Genomic DNA, 22,685 nt, shown 5'->3' on the forward strand with positions numbered 1-22,685 from the left:
TCTATTAGAAAAATTTAGGAGCTACATCAGAAATCAGAGTGCTGTTTGCATAGACCACATCTTTGGACTACTACCTACCGCAAGATCCAGGGCATTCACAATGAGCATTAGTGAAGACGACGTGGAGAAGTTTCTTGATGGCAATCCTGCTTTTGCCAGGCAGTACTTTGAGAAGAAACTAAGAACAGATTCCTGGGATAGCAATGAGAGTGAAATCCTTTTTGAGTTGATCCAAGACATGCAAGAAAGCATCAACATGGAGAAAGTTGTTTTCAAGACCTTGAGAAGAATCAGGTCCCTTATTCATGCTGACCGCTGTAGTCTTTTCATGTACAGGCAGAGAAATGGCACACCTGAGCTGGCAACAAGGCTTTTCAACATTCAAGAGGGAAGCACCCTGGAAGAATGCCTGGTCTCCCCAGACTGCGAGATTGTCTATCCGTTGGACATAGGCATTGTGGGCTATGTTGCGCAAACGAAGAAAACCATGAACATCAAGGACGTCAGTGAGGTAGGTTTGCCACTATTCATTCACTTGGTAGAAGAAAGGCTCACATGCTTACTAGTACAAAGGGATCAAGAGGTAGCAGGGCATCTCAGTGCTTGATCAAACCTCTTGCAGTGTAATAGCTCTGTTGTGGAAACCAAAGCACCAGTAGCAAGTCTGTAAGTTGCTTCCAGTTTCATTTATGGAGTGAGGTGAAGCTGAGCACATTAATTACACTAGGTGTTAATGTCTGCAAACAAGTGCACTGTCACATCTTTCCTGTCTAATTTAAGAAAAAAAAACAACCCCACAAACCTAGCATCTAGTCCAGCAGAGAAGAGAGAGTGAGGTACAGTCAGATCTCCACCGAATGCACATGGAATTTTCCACGCACATTTATGTTCCATGAGCAATTGGTGGAGAGAAATCCTTTACAGTGAGTCCAGAAAGGATTTTCCACCACAAATGACATTTGAAAATGCTTGCTGTTTGATGAAGCTTGGGCCAAAGGCATTTAGAGGCATTTTTATTGAACAGAGAGAGCAGACCTGAAAGCAGGTGAGTAAACTGCAACCTGTGTACAGATGATCTTCATCAGAAGCAACAAGAGACAAACTGAACAAAGAAACTCTTTCAGCAAGCACTGCACACTGCAATATCAGGAGACATCCAAAGAATTTTAATGTTTTACTTTTATGCCTTCATGACAATAGTTACACCTCATACTCCTGGGTTGAATAATGTAAACCTGAATGGCAGTAATAAAAATCCGCTTGTTCTAATCATAGATATAAAACTAAAATCCATGTGACCCAAATATGGCATTTGGGATTACTCCATCTATTGTTTGCTAGTTACAAAGAGACCATCTGTTTATCAATCCATTTGTTGCTCAATATGAGCATATCCAACTGCTTCAGCAAAATCTTCCTTATCCTCCACAGAACACACTGAGATATTGATTTGGTTTTGAAACCACTTTTTGCGTGGGGGGGGGGGGGGGGGGGGGGGGGGGTGAGGAGCATTAGTATGTGACTGAGACTTTTTGAAGCTCTCTGGCTTCAGACTTTTCTCCAAGAATATGGAAGGATTTCGGTGCTGTGAGCCAAGTGCTGCACTATAACTCGAGTTCTTTCAGGCATAGCCATAAGGCAATTCCTTTGAAGGAGATCCAGAGACAAAATGTTTGGTCTACACCAGTTGTCAGGGAAGGCCAGAAATTGAGAGGTATCGGGAGAAGATGCATTAGTGAGTGATTATTCTTTCTGATGCAGCCTTCTGAATATGATCAGAGATGTGGGGCTTTTTCTAACTCAACTAGAAGGACTTGTAGCTGACAAGTCATTTAGCTGAGTAGGGAGAAGATCTTGGGTCAGTAAGACCATCTTCGCACTCCCTACTGGTAGGTGATGATGGTGCCAGTAAGGACCTGTGCAGGTGAGGCAAAGGGCCATCTGCCTTCCCCAAACTACCCTTTCTCTGCTTTATTTTCTTTTGGGATATGGGGACAGTGACATTCAAATGAGGAACAACTGGACGAGTTCTCTTTGTGCTGCCCCTGCAGCATGACCTACCACTGTCCCAGTGGTCTGAATGGCAATTCCCTCATGGGTGACTTTCTGGGCAGCTCAGTCCATAGCAATGCTATCTGCACATTGCAACCACCGCCGAAATGCTCCTGGGGCAGAGGTGGGTGGGTCACTCTCAGGGGCAGGGGGAGAATGCCAGGAACCACACACCTCTGGTGCCAGCTGCATCCTTTGTTGGGATACCTTCCCTACCATCTACCATCCCAGGCACAAAGGGCCAGCAACATGGGAGGGAATGCCTGGGAGAATATTTTCAAGAGAAACAAGGGGTAAATGGCTTCATGGAGGCTGCAAGTCGACAGTAGCTCCAGGCCCCAGGCAAAAGCAGAGTAAAAATGAGGGTGAGCACTGTTTTATAAACTGTGACTACGCAGTGCTGTGTGGTAACTGGCTGTACACACTTTGCATCATTAAGGAGAAGTCGGAGGAAGGGGTGGAGGAGGTACTATGAAGGATGGCAGTAATCTGAGAATGACAAGTGGAGAGCCTCCTTGTTCTGCCAGAGTTTGACACTCTGGCAGAAGAGTGACAGAGTTTGAGTTAAAGCTTATGATTTGCAAGATCTTTGCAAAAAGTGAAAAACTGCATGTGTTGCAGTCAGAAGCCACAGCCAGTTCCCTTGATACTAGTTTTATTACCTATACATTGTCCAATATTCTGCTAATTTATCTTCATCAATAATTTTTTAAGCAAAACTTTCTTCAGGCAGCTTACTTCGAGAGGCTGTGCTTTGACTTGGTTTTAATACTATAGACATTATGGAAAATGCTTAATTTTTAAATTCTCTGTTGAACAGTGTGCCCAATTCAGTCCATTTGTTGATGAGCTCACCGACTACACTACGAAAAGCATCCTTGCGACACCCATCTTGAACGGCAAAGATTTAGTCGCTGTCATTTTGGCTATTAATAAGCTGAACGGCCCACATTTCACCAGCTCTGATGAAACAGTAAGTGGTCAGTAGCTCAGTTTCTATCAAGCAGTTGTCGCTTTTGCCGTGTAACACAGACTGTTCTACACTAGGGATGTCTACTTTAGTGAAGCTCCATTGGTGCGGATTTCCCTATAGAGTACTCACCCTCTAACAGGAGAGGCTTATTATGAGGATGCTTATCTCAGAAATCTTTCAGGGAAGTCACAGTGGGATAAGCTTCATTTCATACCAGTGCAAAGCAAATCATTTGTCCAGGGGAGTTACCATGACGTTGCTAAAGACGTGTTATGAAATCCAGTATACACGAGTCTGCTACTGCATTTGACTCAATCTCATTGTTTGCCTTTTCAGCTTTTTCTGAAGTACCTGAATTTTGCCTCCTTGAACTTGAAAATTTATCACTTGAGTTATCTTCACAACTGTGAGACTCGAAGAGGTCAGGTAAGAGTGAAAATGCAGATTGGGCTGTTTCTCAAAATCAAATGAGTGCATTCTTCTGATTTCAAAGATGTAGCTGATCTGCTTCAGAGATTTGTGCTTGAAGAGCAGAAAGAAAAGGATGTCTTCGTCTGCTTTTGGATATTGTTCCTTCCCCAGAGTCCTTCCTTAGTCTGTCTTTCTGATGCTGCTGGCAAAACTGCAGGAGCTGATGCAGTGGCACCAGCTTCAGCAGGACTGAGCTCCAGATATTTTGTATTTTTTCCTTATCTGTTTATTAAAAAGTGCTATCAAATTTCTTATTAGCGTCAGTAAATTAATTCTCATATGCCCATTGTATTGGCCTCCCTCAGTAGAAATGAACACAGATTAGGGTTTTATGAACATAGATGAGGGTTTTAGGGTATTCTGAATTGAAAAAATTCTTTTCCACGGAATTCTTTTCCATGACCTGGGTTATGAAAGGACTCTCAAATTTATTGGGATGGATGTAAATCTATGCAATCACTTTCTGCAGCAGACAACTGGTCATCATTGAAGAAGACATGCAATGGCATCTATGCTTCATCATAGCCATGCTCTTGTCCCCAATAGGGGCTCCCGTGGAAGATAAATGCCTGTTTCAGCAAAATGGATGCAGAAGGAAAGTTCGTTTTAGAAGCTTTGGGACAGCACTTATTCTTACTAATTCATTATCTCATGTGCTTTATCTAATTTTTTCAGTAATCAAAAACATGAAAGATGGTCAGGTGATACAGCCATCTAGCAATTCGGAGTAATTCAACTGAAGTAGAAACAGAGAAGGTTTATTCCTATAGAGAGCTTAGCAGTAGGACTGGGGGAGGTAAGGAAAGGGCTAGAAGTCAAAGTGGAGACACCAGAGGTGGAAGGCCTAATGTCTCTCGCTCGGTGCTCTGGTCTGGGGCTGAACTCAGAAGTCCCGTGTTCATATACAGCTACTGCATCAGCAGGTCCCACAGAAAGGGAGGAAAGCAAGAATGAGATGCAAGGCATGCTGCTAGTTCAACCAGTAGTTCAAGTGGCAGACCTTCGGCCACTTAGATCAAAAGGTCTGTGCAAGAGTCAATGTGATTCGTTGTGTTAGGCTTAAAAGTACCGAAGTACAGAGCGAGTAAATGCCATTCTCAAAGGTGGTCTAGGATTTTAATATCGCAAATCCCAACTGCAAAGACTGGGGAGTACTATAAGTAAAATGGCTTGTGCAAAGTCATTTCAGTTTGCTTGTGCTCAGATACTGTGTAAGAGTCTTATTAGAAGACCATATAGCACATTTTGCCCAACTTCTTTACATCATTGCATGAACTGGCAATGAAACTTCAGGTGTTTTTTTCAGTCCTCCTCATTGGGCTTGTGGCTTTCAGCATTACTTATTGCATGCTGTAAAATGCCAAAAATAAACTATTACTTATTATTTTCCTCTCATGGTTTGTAAAACACCACTATCCTATCTGAGGGATGCTCAGAGGCCAGTGACATTGAACACCTCAGACTTTATAGGAGTGGCAGAGTTGTCCTGATTTACAGATTAGAAACAGAGACCAATACTGCTCAGAATTGTCGAAAACATCTACTAGTGCCCAGTGAAGAGGTAAGACACGCTTTTCCTGATTGTGGGCATGTAACAGTACTACTTCTTCAAAGCACAGGTCCAGTCAGGTCCAGTCAGCTTCAGGTAGCAGCTCTCAGTGCTTCTGAAGCACTGCTCCTCGTGTCTCCTGGGCTCAGAAAGAAAAGCACAGATACATGCTCAGATACAGGCACACATGCACTAGCTAAGCTAAGCAATTGTATAGTTGGCTTCCTTACCATTTCAGAGAAAATCAAGTTCTTCATTAGGCCCACAAAAGACTCTCCTTGCGCCACCAGAAACACTGCATAATTCGCTGCATAACCTCCAATTTTACAAGTGAAATTGCAACAGCTTTCTTAAGGACCCATCTGCAGGGCATGAGATGGGGAAAAGGATCATAGGCTGATAGGCACACAAAGCAGCTGTGCAAAGGCTTTGGAGAAAGTATTAATTTGGATATTTCTGACTCCAGCCTCCAGGATTTGCAACACTTTTGGTTTTAACTGGGTTTGGACGCAAGATTTTACTTATGGGTATAAAATGTAAGTGGGGGCATCTCTTTATCTGGCACTACTACTTTTTTGTGCTGTAAGACCGGACTTCTACATGGCATTCCCTGATGGCCTGACTCTTTCTCAGGGTGCACCTTTCACTAGTAATTCCCAGTGTGAATAAACAATGCTTTTACATTTTGCAGTATAGGTTGCCATTGCACTTTTCAGGAACTGTAGTATAAAAACCCAGTTGTTTCCTTGTTTTGCCAAACACATTTGGGAAGCCCGGTGCTCAAGGAGAGCTATGCTTACATTTGAATTTTATCCTGCAGGTGCTGTTGTGGTCAGCTAATAAGGTTTTCGAGGAACTGACAGACATTGAGAGGCAGTTCCACAAGGCTTTTTACACAGTGAGAGCATACCTGAACTGCGACCGGTATTCAGTAGGTCTCCTGGACATGACGAAGCAGAAGGTGAGTGTTCACGTGTGTGTTGTACATCTTTCTGCATTGCTGCTATCCACTGAGGGGTGATGATGTGCAGAAATAAGTTTTACTGGGGCAGCCAAAGTGTGAGCTTTGAGTCATTATTCCTGCTTTGGTTGGTGTTTCTTTATTCCGTTGTGAAAATGAAGAGCCTGTGTTAAAGAAAAGAGAGGGAAAGAGAAGAGCTTATCACTGGAATGAGACTGTCGAAGGAGCCAGAAGCTGAGAAGAGAAAGAAGGGGCAAATGTGTCTGACCATGGCAATCCTGGTCGAAGCCTGCAACTTAAGCACAGCCTCACAAAGTCTGTGGATATCAGAAGTATAGTGAGATAGCTGTGGAAACCCCCAGCAACAAAGCAGCCGCCTTCCTCAAGAACTCATCCATGTGCATGTTATTCAGGCTTTTAGGCAAAATTTGGCTTCATGAAAATAAGCTGACAGAAGCTAAGGTACTTCTGCAGCTCTGACTTGGTCTGATTGTTGGCACCTTTGGCAAGCTTTATGTGGGGGTTACACAGCATCCTTGTCATACGAGTCCTACTCTAATCCATGGTCAGACCAAGGCTACCATGGACTTTGATCCACACCACATTGCCAGAGCCCTTATAGCACGCTGTCTTGTGAAGCGGTGTATTAAAAGATCAAAGATCAGTAGTGTGCTAAAGACACTTTGATCAGCATTATAATGTAGCCCAAGGAAAAAAAAAAATATTTCAGTTTAGCAAGCTAGCAAGTAGTAGATGAGCCCTGTGGTCACACTCTGGGTAATGAAGACCACATAAAATATTGACATAGCCATTTGCTCTATGAGTACAGCTTGTGCCATTCACTGAATGAAGCAGCATTTTATGTATAGGCAATATACCACCATATACAGCCATATACTGCACCTGACAGTTCCTGATATAGATATACCATTCTGCTGCCAAGTATTGAACTAGTCTTACTATTTCATGCCTTGTTTACACAGTACCAAAACCAGCATGGTAGAGCAGTGGTTACTTTGAAGGTCTAGGCAGAACACACTTCCCTACTCTAAAAATATTTCTTTCATTTTAAAACCAGGAATTTTTTGACTTGTGGCCAGTCCTGCTGGGAGAAGTTCCCCCCTACTCAGGACCTCGCACCCCGGATGGCAGGGTACGTGACAACCAGAGTCCTTAAACTGTCTCCTGTCTGGCAGGATTGCCTCACCTCTGATTTTAACACTGCTCTTCTTTTTTATTTGTAGGAAATAGTCTTTTACAAAGTCATTGATTATATATTACATGGAAAAGAAGACATTAAAGTCATCCCGTAAGTGCCCAGTTTCTGTATGCTAGGTACTGAGACACAGAGTGTAGCTAAAACCAAGGTTCCCCATGATTTAAAGACATTCATGAGGAGATCTGCAAAGGACCGGTTGAAGACTGAGTAAGAGAGCCAGAATCTAAGTTGGTGCTTTGACTCACATTTCTGCAGGACAAAGATTTCCTCCAGGGCGTTGGGATCCTGGCTTGCAAGTCAGGCTCCAGAAGTCACTGCAACCAGTGATTCTTTTTAGATGCAGAAGCAAACTGCCTGTCTGCAGTTTTGCCACTGTTCTTGCCAGGTTGAGTCATCACTGCTCCTTGATGCCTTCCCTCTGTCAGTGAGTGAGCCCATTCAGGTTGCCCTTGTGTTGAGGCATCCGCTGTCCCAGCCCTGCTCCTCACCCCTCTGCCACCCTCTCTACCGCTCATGATCACTCCTGCTCCTCTGCCTGCCTGTCAGTTTCCTCGCTTCTCTCTTATACTCTGGCCTTTCCTCCTCTCTTGACACCACATCGAGACTCCCTCTTTCTGAAAACGACCCTCTCTTCTTGCCACTGAATTTTTCAGAGGAGACTTGAGCACCTTGGACAAATCTGACGTAACAGGAGTTTCGCCCAGTTCTGGTCACACCGCTTTGCATCGGTGTAAGTGCCACAAAAAACACCCCCATTGCTTAGGTACAGCAATGTTCAAAAGTTCAGGCTGGCAGACACTCTTAAACAGGAACTTTCTTGTATCTTTCTCTATGCTGAAGGTCTGAAACATGGCCTCCACTTCCAGGAATGACTTTTTCTTAAAAGTCGTTGCAGACTATGGTATTTTATGAGTTATTCTGTATTGAATCGTTGAAGGAAAAGTATTTACTTATGTGAAAAATTTTTGCGCGCACACATGGGTCCTTTGAAAGCAACAGGACTGTTTACTAAATCAGAGTGTAAACGTGCATACATTTCATCTCCATGATAATTCTTCAGTAAACATATATACTTCATTTCCCTTATGCATTTTTCTTTCATTCAGAAATCCTACCCCAGATCATTGGGCTCTAGTTACTGGACTGCCGACCTATGTGGCTGAAAGTGGATTTGTAAGTACTTAATCTAGGCTTCATCAAGGCTTTCTGAGATGAAGTCATACAAATGCTGCATTCTCATCAATTCTGGTTTTTTGTTTTGGTATTTAAACTTCTCATTGCCCATAAAGTAAAACTTTTCCTTTTGTGTAATCCCCTAGATTTGCAACATTATGAATGCTGCTGCAGATGAGATGTTTAACTTTCAGGTACTGTGAAAACTTCCAGTCCCACCAAGGATTCTACTTTGTTTACAGAAATGTAATTTAGAGTCAATATTAGGCATATAAACATTTCTTTAGCCTGTAGTCTTGATGTAAAATGAGAGTGCTGATGTATTTAGAAAACACATTAAGTACATGGTGTCTTTCTGATTGCTGTTGTTTCAAGGAAGGTCCTTTAGATGAATCAGGATGGACTATCAAAAATGTTCTCTCCATGCCGATAGTCAACAAAAAGGAAGAAATTGTTGGTGTTGTCACATTTTATAATAGAAAAGATGGGAAACCATTTGACGAACAGGACGAGACCCTCATGGAGGTATAGTTTCTTGTTGCTGCTGGAAGTAGTTCATATGGCTGAGAGAGGTCACTATTGCTCACTGTACACCTGCAAAGCATCCCCCAGTGTTTTGCAGCTAAGTTTGTTGCTTATAGAAGTGTTATGCATCAGCTTAAAAGTTCTGAAAGCAACTATATGAAATACTGGGGGTTTTTGCTCTTGAAAATCCAGCTGTGTTTGCATCATTTTGTTTCAGCATTCTTGGATTGGACACCTAGCCATGAGCAGCTCCAATGTACTGACACAACCATTCTGACCTGCGTTCACATATATGACAGCTGGCTCACATTAGCTGGGCAACTCCCTCGAGGAATTACAGAGAAATTGTTTATGTAACTAAGATACAAAGCTACACAGCTATTGAGTCTACCAACAGCAGCTGTAATTAAAGACCTTGCTGCTTATAAATGCTCCTATGCTAGTTTCAATCCAATATAGGCATTCAGCTCTTGGCATCTGTTATCAATCAGACCATTTCCTGAAATAGATCTTTCTTATCATACAAAAAGTTTGAAAAAAAAAAAATCAGTTTGAACTGGCCACTGCAGAGCAAACAAGTTGAGAGTAAACACAGGGTGTGAGTAAACATATGCGAAAGGTGATGAGACCACCTTGCTCTCCCTTGATACAAAAGTTCCTGACCTGCTGTCACCATTGTGACACCAGCATTTTCACAGTCATGGAGACACTTGCAATAACACAGAAATAGCTTTCCATATGCTGAACTGGACAGAGGGTCCTCAAACCTCCACAATATGGATGCTCTGGAGGCCTAGGCAGATTCAACAGCTGGGTAACTGCCCTGCTGAGGAGCAAGTAGCAGTTGTAAGCAAACACACTGTTGCTCATTGCTAGACTGTGACCAAAGTGGAACTTGCCTTACTCTAGAAATACATAATGCAGTGTTATATTTCTGTGTCTTTGAGGAACAGATGCTTCAGTGATTTCACCATTTCCTTCTTTTCCCCTCACCAAGTCCTTGACACAGTTCCTGGGTTGGTCTGTACTCAACACGGACACCTATGATAAGATGAACAAGCTGGAGAACCGAAAGGACATTGCTCAGGATATGGTGCTCTACCATGTGAAATGTGACAAGGATGAAATCCAGGAAATTCTGGTAATGCCTTGCAACATGCAGCACAACCCCAAGTGTACTAGCCTGGCCTATGGCTTATGGCACAAACACAGGTCCCCCATCCCATGGAGATGCTTCCAGCCACCATGGTGTGGAGGCAGCACCTGGGCCCCCAGTTACCACACGGTGGCAGAACAAGTCTGTGTTTTGACTCGGTGGTCTGCCCTCCACCTCGGCACACTGCCACACTCTGTCCTTTCTAATTTCCTCAGCAAAGCCAGCCCTGGACATGGGCTCATGCAGGTGCTACGCAGGGCAAGGCTGTAGGGCTCCAAGAGGAGCTGATTTATTCCCCAACACCTCCTTAGTACAGAGAATGTGGAGTTAAGAGGACCCAGCTGGGACACTGGCTCTAGGGGGACATTTGAAGGCAGTAGGGGAAACATAAACCAAAATCAAGGAGAGGGAGAACATTTTTACCAGTGCAAAGTCCAGTGGGGTTCAGCTGTCAGTTTAATGCATCCATGCTCTTTTCAGCCAACACGAGAAAAGCTGGGGAAGGAGCCAAGTGAGTGTGAGGAAGAGGAGCTTGCGAGCATCTTGGTAAGAGCAATGTACCCGTGGAACGGACAGCTCTGACAAACAAATATGGCCTGGGTGGATGCAAGGAAGAGTTCCCCATGTTGGCACACTGGTACAGATCAACAGGGCACCTGGTGAAGGGTTGAATGCAAAGCATATCCTGCTTTCCTTTGCTGTGTGAGTTTCAGGTTATTATTATCAGGTGGCAGCAAATGCTTTCCCTAGCACCCAGGGAGTACCTGCTCTCTGCCACTTTATCTCAAGGGGTTCCAAGTCCATTTGGAATCACATCAGCAACATTGCCTTGTTACACATTTTGTTCTCCGGTGTAAACATGTAAGGCTCTAAGTCTCTCCCTGTAAGACCTGTCAAGTTTGGAGTCTCCAAACTATACCAAATCAAGAAGAAAAGTGCTTAACAAAAAACAAGAGGTATTTCTTGCACTTGACTGAAAATTCCGTCCCTTTTCTCCAATGACAGAGTTATCATGAAAAGCTGCCTTTCAGTCTATTTATGTGCTATGTTCTAAAAGGAAAAGTTCCCAGCAGTTGTCAGACTGGTAAATTTTATCAAGCAAAACCCATTTAAGGTGTTTCTAGGGATAGCATAAGCAGCACAGCAACAAACCATCCCACCTCTCTTATAGAAAGAAGAACTCCCGGGGCCCACCAAGTTCGAAATCTATGAGTTCAGGTTCTCCGATTTTGACTGCACCGAGCTAGAGCTGGTGAAGTGCGGCATTCAGATGTACTACGAGCTCGGCGTGGTGAAAAAGTTCCAGATCCCACAGGAGGTAGGAGCTGTTAACACCCGCAGGCTCCCGTCTTGGCCGGCCAGCAGACTTGCCGTGTGGCTGAGGTCCCCGCGCGTGCCCTGCGCAGCTCATGGAGCGGCCAGAGGTCTGGGTTCATGGGGGCTTGCAGGCAGAGGGGTGTGCATCCTGACCCCCCTGGCCCTGCTGAGGGCAGGGAACTGCTTCTCAAAGCCCCTGGTCCCTACGTGCAGGTTGGGGGTGCGAAGCTGGCCTCTTCCGCTCTGCACTGTCTGCTACCGGCATGGGTTTCCTATCAGGTCAATGTAAGTGGGGGCTGCACTGTGCAAAAAAGATTGCATGTACTTGCTGTGTCTAATGCCACTCACAGCACAGTGTAAACGCGCAGTTTCCAGGCACAACACAGGGCAGCGCACACTTGTGTGCATATTTCGTTTGCCATAGTTAGGTACCCTATAGCTTTCAGCCAACATGTGCTGAAACCCATGCTCCGCTTTTCTTCTCCCTGCAAACACAGACGTGCCTTCATTCGCTGCAGCTGGTGCCAGCCTCCTGACTGCTGGCGACAGGAGTGGTGTGACCCTGTGGGAAGAAGGGCCACATAGCCCCTCATGTGCAAGTCCACGGCTTTTGCCGCAGCCCAGGTCCCCGTAGGACTTGGGAAACTGGCGTTTCAGCAGCTCTGCGTTTCTCAGCACATCGTGTGAGGTTTATTTCCATCTAGTGGGCTCTGGAGGTAACTGCAGGAACAGTTTTTTGCCCTGGAAAGGCAGGCTGGGAAGTAGGAGGGAAGTCAAGGGCTCTGGATGAGAATTACTTCCGTACTTCTTACTTAGAGCAAGTCAATGACAAAAAGTACACAAAATATCGACTCTGGAGCAACTAACCCCTGATACAGTTGCGAAAAGCAGTCATTCTTTGCTGCCACTCTGAGCAGCTGAGATTTAAAAAAATAATTGTTCATCCCTGATTAATTTGCTCTCTAATGAGAAAACCTATATGGCTACAACAGGTAGTATACATGGAGAAGTAGAATGCAGAGGGGAAAAAACAGTTTCTTAACTAATTTCCTATTTTGTAATTGTTATGGGGATATAAACACCGCCCATGTCTACATCTATGGAGCCATATCTCTTGAAGAGAGATATCGGTAAATCACAAGGCATGGGACGGACAAATCTTATAAGTGACAACACAGAGAAACACAGAAATTCAATCATTTCACAAACAGTAAGATGAAATCTCTTTTTCTCTAGACACTGCTATTTTTTGTCTCCCTCACAGGCATGTCTGTGATTTTCATAGGTTCATAGAATGGTTTGCCTTAGAACGGACATTAAAGATGACCTAGTTCCAAACCCCCTACCACAGGCAGGGACATCTGCTACTAGATCAGGTTGCTCAAAGCCTCATCCAACCTGGCCTTGAACACTTCCGGGGATGGGGCATCCATAACTTCTCTGGGCAACCTGTTCCAGTGCTTCACCACCCTCAGAGTGAAGAATTTCTTCCTTATAGCTAGTCTAAATCTACCCTCTTTCAGTTTAAAGCCATTGCCCCTTGTCCTATCATTACATGTCCTTGCAAAAAGTCCCTCTCCAACTCTCTTGTAGGCCCCCTTTAGGTACTGGAAGGCTGCTAGAAGGTTTCCCTGAAGCCTTCTCTTCTCCAGGCTGAACAACCCCTACTTTCTCAGCTATGTAGTGCTACTCTAACAACCCTGTCAGGGAAGCCTGATGATTTTACAGCCTCTGATTCCTTTCTGTGGCCACCTCTGCAGAGCTGGTCAGAACCTCATCCATGACTTCTGTATATGGTCTTCATTGCAAAAGCAAGAGTCAACAGCTTCATCACACAAACTAACATCCTTTTCACCAATTTTCAGGTTCTGGTAAGATTTGTGTATTCCGTCAGCAAAGGCTACCGAAAGATAACTTACCATAACTGGCGCCATGGCTTCAATGTCGCGCAGACCATGTTCACACTCCTGATGGTAAGGTAACACCACCCCAGTTAATTCTGTGGCCCGGCTTTTTTTACGGGACGTCTTCTGTTGTGCCCTGGAGATATGCAGGGCTCCCTTTGAATCCTGGTGTAGGATGAGAGTTTGTCACTGCTAGCACAGGTGCTGCTAAATGAGGTCTCGATTTGCTTTAAGTGACAGTCCTTGCATTAGACTTAAAGCTGCAGCTGATACTGCTCAATGAATGGAGTGCTTTAATTCTCATAGGCACAGATGTATATAGTGTTGAATAGCCTCCAGATTAAATCCTTCTGCAGGGTAGGGGATAGAGACTACAGGACTTCCCTTCCTCCAGTAGTTTCTGACAGTAAAAGCCAGACTGAAATTAGCTGGCTGAGATGGAGACAACCTTGTGCTTTCCATTTCCAGGGAGGAGAGGCACAGGTATAAGTCTATGACTAGTGTGAATGTGGCAAGTGCCATTTCTCACAGGCTCTCAGGGCAACAGGTGCTCCAACAAGAAAAACAAGTGCCAGCCTGCTGCTCCACACCAGGTATGGACCAGCAGCAGGACCTAGTGCAGACCGTATGGCCCATGCAGCTGGCAGCAGAATTACAGCTACCACCCTTAATAATCCTTTGGGCCATTGAGCTTGGAGACCCCATTGCCCAGAAAAGTGCAGAGCCCCTTCACAAAGTACTTTGTGTCCAGTGACTGGCGGGGTGCTTATTGAGGACCTGAGTGTCCCTAGGGCATGAGACTGCTATAGCAGTGGGCAGCCAACATCGCAGGTGGGCATCGAGCACATATATATGACATGTCTGCCTACCTGAGTCTGAAATGTTTCGTTTCCAGCTGCTTCCCCTTTTTAACCTAAGTGCACCATCTACCATCACATTTAGCTTCCCAAGTATTTTCAGTTCTCCTGGACTGTTTCAATGAGGAGATCTCCAGCACAGAGCAGTCACAGCTCAGTACCTTTTCCTGTAAGAGATATTAATGGACACCATACAAATTCTCACCCTCCAGACTGGCAAACTGAAGCGTTACTACACAGACCTCGAAGCCCTTGCAATGGTAACTGCTGCTTTGTGCCACGATATTGACCACAGGGGAACCAACAACCTTTACCAAATGAAGTAAGCGCTTTCCTACCACTTCAAACCATTTACTGTTGCTCTCACATGAAGTGGGATCAGGCTGTGATCACACCCAAATCCAGTACAGCTCTATTTTATACACAGGGGTAACAACCTTCTTTTGCAAATAACCTTGCTTTTCAGCTTGCTACAGCACTTGGGCTTATGCCTTGGCCAGTGGGGAAACTGAAATTTTGTGGTGCTCTCTGGGGCTTTCTTTATCCCCTAATAAACCTCCTTTGGTTAAAGCAACATTTTACGCTACCATTACAGGGCGGAACAAGTGCAGCGCAGGCATTTAGTAGCCTGAGCATCGTAGGAGACTCAGGATGCCAGCAGGAGTATCCTGGATATAAGCAGCCTACTTTTTGCTGGAGAATATCTATGGAGAAAGCACCATGCATGGCACTGCCCTCACCACCTGCAGAAACAAAGCACCTATGAGTATGAGGGTGCTGCTCTCAGTAGATAGTTACTAGCTACAGAAAAACAATTGCATGATTTCATTGACCAGTCAAGCCTCTATTGCTCACTTAGCGTCAGATCACAGCTCTTCTATGATGCGTGCTGGCTATACTCTCTTACTGGTTTATGGAGAAAAAATGTGAAGCTTCACCACCAGTGAAGGTGGCTGGTGTTTTGGATACAAGAGGGTCTTGCTTTTCAGCTAGGAAAGTGTCCAGAGACTGCTGTTTTTTCTCTTCCTATTATTAGATATCAACATGTAGTGTTATTCAGAAATTAAACAAGCTTACTATGCTGTGTAGTAACAGTCCAGTCATAAAAAACATTTTGGATGAAATTTGTAGTTGGAAGACTGTTTTATACAGTGTCCAAATAGTTATAAGCAGTGTCACGAAAGTCTTTTACTAGACTGAAGTAATCAGCTATTAAAAATATTACTCTTAAGCCTTTTAAAATTAGTTGAACTTCTGTGTGTGACAAAACTAAATGTAAAATGGGACACCTCTTTTTATTTTTAAGCGCTGCACTAATGTCTTAATTTTTTCTTTACGTAACCAGATCTCAAAACCCTTTAGCTAAACTTCATGGATCCTCAATTTTAGAGAGACATCACCTGGAATTTGGAAAATTCTTGCTCTCTGAAGAGGTTGGTAATGAACTGTAATGTAAGGACATGAAGAATTTACTTTCAGGGAAGTTTTTCAGCAACAACAGAGCTGTCAGCTTAGCATAAGACCTTTCTCTGGTCTGGATACCTGAGGAACTGTAGCTGCCTCAATCCCCAAGTACTGTGCTCACTCAGGACCAAAACATACAGGCTTCCTAAGTGCATGACTTGGTTTCTCCAGAAACCATTTCGTTATCTCCGTAGGAATATGTTAAATACAAGACTGTCCTCCTGTAGCCCCTCTGTCAGAGCTAAGGCTGACACATTCCCCCGGATAACTTTTCATTTCAGTCAAATTCACACTGGGGTCAGGGGACAGGGCTTGGGCAACGGTGTGTAACAAGCTTTAGGACACTGACTCTGTTCAGTGAACAAAGCGGGAGAGTAGGCACCAACGTACATGGAATGGGGCTCACAACCCTCGCACCTTAGGGGAGCAAGATGAAGCTATTAAAAAAAAAAAAAAAAAGAGCACATTTGAGAAAGGGAGATGGCCAGTAACTCAAAACAACACAGTGCTTGGATTTTGCAGCTCCCTTTCCTTTGCTTTTCAGTCGCTGAATATATGTCAAAACCTCAACCGCAGACAGCATGAGCATGTGATTCACCTGATGGAAATTGCCATTATAGCAACAGACCTGGCACTCTACTTCAAGTAAGTCAGTCACGTACACCGTGTGTGAAAGGCAGAAAGCAGCTGGTACTTTACAAAGGCAAAATATGGTGCTTTGCTCTGAGAGCCCCCCCGTGTAGCCATCCTCTTCACAGACACTGCGTCTGAGAGGCTGCCTTTAATACTGACATCAGAGCTGGTGGGGACGACTCAAATTGTTCCAAAGAATGTTGAACTTTTACTCATTAGATCATATACATGACTTTTTCACCCTCTATTTCCAGCAAGGCAGTGCTCTATGATATCCTGATGGAAACAAATGTCTTTTTTTTTTTTTTTTTTCACCTAGCACTTCAGCTCTAAAAATACTCATAAATGGCAACTGGCCTGGCCAGGGCTACATTAACTTCTCTGGGAGAGTAGCACAACCCATATAATGAGTGGTCCATTGTAGGCGAATATCCAATTCATAGTCTATTTCACATCCAAAAGCCAAAAATGCCAAACATCTTGGAGCAGCATGTGCTGACTTCCTGGGTCAGAAGGCTGGAAATCAACAACATATGACTTCCTAATTAGCAAGGAGCTTTCAAAATGCAGTGCCGAGACCAGAGACTGCTTCTGTGTTTTGCACTGAAGAATGATTATGCAAAAATATAAAGAGTCCACAAGAGAGGAAGATGAGGGAGAGTGAAATACCCAGTGCTCTTACTCCAGAGGTAGGGAGGCTATATGGGAGCAGATACCAACCCTTCCTTACCAGGTAGGGACAAGCCTGTCTTTGCCCTCCTTGGTCCATAGTCTGCAAGCGAAGGCTTGGTGGAGATCAGACTCAGGAAAAATGATACGGCAGAACAAGTACACAAATCACTTTGTGGATCTGGCCTAAACGTCTTCTTTGCTAGCACTGAAAGAGCAGATTTTTTTCAGATTTTATGCCACTCAAAACATGGACGTGTTGTGTATAAACCCCTCCCCAGAACTTGCTACATATATTTAGGTATGTAAATAAGATTAACAAGGTCAGACTAAGTATATAAAGCCAAGAAGCCTTACAAATACTCCATCCAGCTCTAGGTTTCCACAGTTTGATTAACATTCAGGGAAAAAGCCTTCTGTGCTGCCGGCAAAGGTGGAAGCATTTCTCAGCTGACATAACTTGCAGCAGCTCATGCTTTCAAGTTCCTGCTCATATCTCATCACTATAATATTTTTAAGTCAAGTAATTTATGATTGTTTCCCCTACTTAAGAGAAGCCAGTGATGGTGCTTGGTTTTCTTGGGGGCTTCCTTGAGGACCTAAATTCCAGGACAGCAACTACTGGAAACCCTTCTGGGAGGGTTATCAATACCAGGATTACCCATCTGTTTTTAACACATTTGTTTCCTTGTTTTGGAGCTTTTTTTTTTTTTTTTTTTTCCCCTCAAAGAAAGAGAACAATGTTTCAAAAGATTGTTGATGAGTCCAAGACATATGATAGCAGGACTGCCTGGACTGAATACCTGTCTCTGGAGACAACAAAGAAAGAGGTTGTCATGTGAGTAATTGGCTCTGGAAAGGTTAGTGATGCAGTCTCCTGGGGAGAGCTCCAGAACCAGCGTGGGATGCATTACTGTCCACTCACATCTGGTCTTCTGGGGAATCAGGATAAAAACAGGGAAAAAAAGCTTAAAGTAGTTCTTCATCCAGATAAGTGACTGGTTTTGGAATGTCCTTCTGATCATATACCCCTAATGACATGCAGGACCCCTTCTGGCCATATACTCCTACCAGACCACCCTGTAAGCCACAAGCAGGGGTAGGCTGCAATGGCAAATCTACAGAAATCCAAGTCAATCCATTAGTTGTTCTTCCCAGTAACAACCAATCTGAGTTGCACAATCCTGTTGTTGTGACTGGACAGATGCTTTACAGGACACCTTGCACTGGTGATGAAGTGCACCCACAACCTCACGCAATCCCTCCATGAGGGAGTCAAAGATGTTACTCTAAAGTCAAGTTCAGCCCAGCAATGACTAAAGCGGCAAACATCCTAGTGCCAGAAGCAAGCAGTTCCCTAGGATAAATCCATTTTAATCAAGAGAGTAATGCTTGGTGAGTGTCCCAGTCAGAGCCAAGGCTATAACAGCAGCCCATCTTCCTTTATCTATCACTTCACAGAGCTCTGACAACAGTACAGGGGTACGAGCATCCTGAGCCTGCAAGACACAGGGTGCAGGTTGTAGAGAAGAAACTAATTTCTTTCCTGTTTTTAGGGCCATGATGATGACTGCCTGTGATTTGTCAGCAATCACAAAGCCTTGGGAAGTCCAGAGTAAGGTCAGGTGCTTGATATATTGTTAGATTTTTCTAGCTTATGCTTCAAAGTAATGCAATTTCCTAAGCTGCCTAGAAGCTGTATCAATGTTTCCTAACAAAACTACCTAAAAGACTTTAGAATAACTATGGTTTTGATGGATAAACCAATCTTTAAGATCGTAGTTTTGAATTCTATAGGAAATTCATGTTTACCAAAAAAGAAAAGAAAAAAACCAACTATTTACGTTATTGGGTTACAGTGAGGTTTTTGCACATAACATATGGGTTGTTTTTTTAACAGCAATACCTGCTGTTCGCTCAGTTGTTTGTTTTCAAGAGTTCCTTCCTGGACTGTACTTGAGCAATTGCTAATTAAGAAACATTAAAATTTAAAGGCGGATAACAGAAATAAAACTCACCTTCCTGATCAACATGGAGAAAGGATAACTGAAAATCATAATAGGCAGCACGACTGTGACCAAGAGGCAAATCCCTGAGGGGGACATGTTGGAAACATTTCTTAATATGTGGATGAGCATTGGACTAATGAGCTCCAGTGCAATAAGATTGCTGATCTGTCACTACATGGGTGCAATCCTGTTGCCACTGCTGCCCTTCCCAGGAGAAAGGCTGCGGCTGGGGTTGGACGTGAAGCAACAGAGGGGCTAGAATTGAGATTTGCTTCATGGCAGAGATCTGAAGCACATCAAATTATAAGGCCAAAGTCAGGGCTAACTTTTCTTTTTCCCTCCTTGTCAATGTAGGTAGCTCTCCTGGTAGCAGCTGAGTTCTGGGAGCAAGGAGACTTAGAAATAAGTGTCCTTCAGCAACAGCCTATTGTAAGTACCATGAGAGAGCCAGACAGTTTAGTTCGAACAGCAAGTCTCAGCAGAGACTTACTACAAGCAATGCTGCTCTTAGAGCACTGTGAGTCTTCCTGAAATCACCATGCCTGCCAAAATCCTTTGGAAAAGTGGGTACTCAGCTAGGGAAGACCCTCTGTGACAGACCCTCTTGTCCAGCTCTTGATACAGTTAGATGAGTCCCAGTGGCTGTGAACTAGCAAGGAGTGACTGTCCCTCAGGACACTTTGTACTGGTCCCTTACAGAAAAAAAAGAAAATGAAATATGTACGTCATGCAGGAAAGCAGAGTTTCCAATAAAGAGAAAAAAACGCAAACACAAATTTCCTAAAGTCCAGACATTACCTCTGGTAAATGGAAGCATGTTAAAGCAGTGTTTCTTAACGTATTTTTCTCTGTTATAATAACGCATACTTAAATTTGGCATTGAAAGAGCCAAGAGTCATTTCCTGATGTGGCCTCCACCTGTATGGTTTGGGTTTTCTTTAAGCAGACTTTCATACACCCTCTCTCTGCACAGAGGCATCACAAATGATACAGTAAGCAACAAGGCCTTATCAGAATACTCTCATGTTCGATTATGTTTTAGAGACTTGAAAACGTCTTCAGCACTTTATAACATGAACCTTCTCTCAGGTATCTGGTTGAGAGGCACAAGGGAAAAAGTCTCTGTCCTCTCCCCATTCACAGACAGTGAAAGACCCGTCTAAAATTTCTGGTAAAATGGCAAAGGAAATGAGCCTGCCTCACTCCTCTGCAGCAGAGGAAGAAGGCTGTGATGGACAGCCTTTAGGGACAGCATGGCAGAACCGTCAGGCTGACAGAACAAGGCAGATTTGGGGAGAAAACAGAGGTGTGTTTTTTCAATGAAGTGTTCTCATAAATCATGGTGAACTTGTGTCCTCCCACAGCCCATGATGGACCGGAGAAAAGCTGCTGAGCTTCCAAAGCTTCAAGTGGGTTTCATCGACTTTGTGTGCACATTTGTCTACAAGGTAAGCAAAGCGCACCCTTGCACATCCCATCCTTCTCAACAGGGGTTCAAAGCCCAGATGAGTGAGTCCTGGTGCAGCAACACCACTCATGGAGAGAGGGACAAGTAGAGGAGACAACAGTTGCCCCTCTCTGGGGCGTTGCAGCATGGTCCCTCTTCGTGCCATTACGCTTTCCCTGCATGAGCCAGCCTGGGAGGCGAGGTGTCAGGGTCTGACCTGGAGTGTGATGGACAAGCACTGCTTCTGCCCTGCACTGCGCTGATGGGTGTCTTTTGTTTAGGAATTTTCCCGTTTCCACGAGGAAATTCAGCCTATGCTTGATGGGCTGCTGAACAACAGAAACGAGTGGAAGACCCGTGCTGATGAGTATGACGCAAAAATGAAAGCTCTGGAGGAAGAGAAGAAAAAGGAAGAAGAGAAGATGGCTGCAAAGAAAGGTCAGAAACAGTACTTAGCTTTTCATTCCTAACTCAAAGGCATATTCATGTGATGCTCTCTCAGATCTGCAGCAAGCTTTGCTGACATGGCAAAGAGTCAGATGCCCAGAACAAGTTTCCTCAGTCTTGCTCCACTGGCAAGATTGAAGACACCTTGTCTTCAAACCTGACACCATGACAGGCTGTCAAAAAGGCCACCTACTCAAACGTCCAGGAGCTAGTGTCTGAGAAACTAGAGAAACGACATTCAGCACAGGTGCCCATGCAGCTGGGCATAGCAGAAAGTCCTTTGCAGTATACGTATGTACCTGGAAAAGAGCAGGGAGACATCCCTTTGTACACAAGGGCTGTGGCTGATATGCTGTCCCACAGGTCATGAAGCAGAAGGAATTATGAAAAGCTAACACTCTCCTAGGGAGAACACTTGAGGAATTACAGTTCATCCCATTTCTAGCCCAGATTAGGTACTACCTAGAAGCAAGCAGCAGTAGTAATACCTAGTCGCAATTTATTTCAGTGGAATCCATTTTTCTTCTCCTGTGAGCCCAACCTAGGTAGTACTGAAATCCATCAGCTGCAGTGACCATTGGGTCAAAGCTTGTTTGATAGCCTGAGGATTTGTTTGAATCAATTACCTCAGAAGAGTGGAAGCAGAAGGCTCTCCTGGCCTCTCCCAAGTGTCTGAGCAAGCATCTGCCGGAACTTGGTGCCTCCACTCCACAGAGACTGCATCTTAAGTCTCCTTTTGTTCCAAACTGGACCAAAATCCGAACAGCCCATGGGGTGGACATTCCTCAAATAACACAGCTTAGAAATAATTAGAGCTGTCTAGATGTCTTATCTCAGTTTAATTCATAGTAATTAACTTAAAAGATCACAAGTAAGTGCTTTAGCTATAACTCGGAAAATTTCTGAAGAATTATTTCCTCACTAAGTAATTGGTATTTAAGTGAGGAAGGTTTCTACTATCTCTAAAACACTCTTTCCAAGCAGCCTTACATGTACAGTTACTTTTCACAGCAGACGGCTCTAGATATGGTACTGTAGGTATGGCCTACATTGATCACTGGGTAACTTAAAAGTGCTAAAAAACTCCTGTAATGACTGAGAAGGACATTTATGACTGTACCTCTAATTCTGTGTTTCTTTTTATACGGCAGATGGAATAACCTGTAATGGAGGAACAGCTCCAGCTTCCAAAACCTGTAGCATACTTTAGACCTATTATCAATGCAATATATGCCGCCCAAAATGAGAATGCCCATGCTTTTTTTTTTAAAAAAAACCACTATAATAATCATGGCATACAAATACATTCCTGATTGGACTGTTCAGCTACTTTGATTAGGCTTATGACCAACCAGGGAAGGGCTAGATCTTGTTTGCCTTAATTGCATCTCCTCCTGATGGTGAGGAGCCAGTTCTGACCTGTCTCTTGCTCCGCTTAACGCACCTGATGTCAGACGGCATATGGCAAGTCAGAACAACATTTAGCCCAATTAATCAGGTTGCATGACTATGGAAGAGCATTTCTGCAACACTGAAACACTTCTTACCCCAAAGCTGCTCCATACAACCCCATGTGATTGACAAAATATGCAATCATAGCCCACAGAGTAGGAAAACTGAAGAAGAGCCGGATTTACCATATCTAAGCCTGTATCTGTTAGGATATAAGAAAGAAATCTGTGGGTAGGGATAAAGCATAAAAACTGACCATAGTAAACCCTTGAACTGCTTTAAAAGTTACAATTCCATGTAAATTCAAGAAACACTCAAGAGAGAATAGTTCTGTGCTCACTTTGAGAATTTGAGTAGGTTGCTGCTCTAAAGCGTGGAGCCGTTTGTGCAACACCCAGTAGTTGCTG

The 22,685-nt window shown here is 44.0% G+C and overlaps 1 protein-coding gene across 1 annotated transcript; it reads left to right on the plus strand.

Annotated features, from left to right (window-relative positions):
• The first annotated feature begins 100 nt into the window (after nucleotides 1-100).
• On the plus strand, nucleotides 101-22,036 carry LOC104374177 (rod cGMP-specific 3',5'-cyclic phosphodiesterase subunit beta). Its single transcript, XM_009980228.2, has 22 exons — nucleotides 101-511; nucleotides 2,873-3,025; nucleotides 3,362-3,451; nucleotides 5,866-6,006; nucleotides 7,085-7,159; nucleotides 7,251-7,315; nucleotides 8,332-8,398; nucleotides 8,545-8,592; nucleotides 8,774-8,923; nucleotides 9,921-10,064; nucleotides 10,560-10,625; nucleotides 11,251-11,397; nucleotides 13,262-13,369; nucleotides 14,370-14,479; nucleotides 15,503-15,590; nucleotides 16,166-16,266; nucleotides 17,654-17,761; nucleotides 18,480-18,543; nucleotides 19,287-19,361; nucleotides 20,297-20,380; nucleotides 20,661-20,817; nucleotides 21,978-22,036. The coding sequence occupies exons 1-22, from the start codon at nucleotides 101-103 to the stop codon at nucleotides 22,034-22,036; spliced, it is 2,511 nt and encodes an 836-aa protein (XP_009978530.1).
• Nucleotides 22,037-22,685: the final 649 nt, after the last annotated feature.

This window comes from Tauraco erythrolophus, chromosome Z (assembly GCF_009769465.1).
Source record: "Tauraco erythrolophus isolate bTauEry1 chromosome Z, bTauEry1.pri, whole genome shotgun sequence".
Classification (NCBI taxonomy): Eukaryota; Metazoa; Chordata; class Aves; order Musophagiformes; family Musophagidae; genus Tauraco; species Tauraco erythrolophus.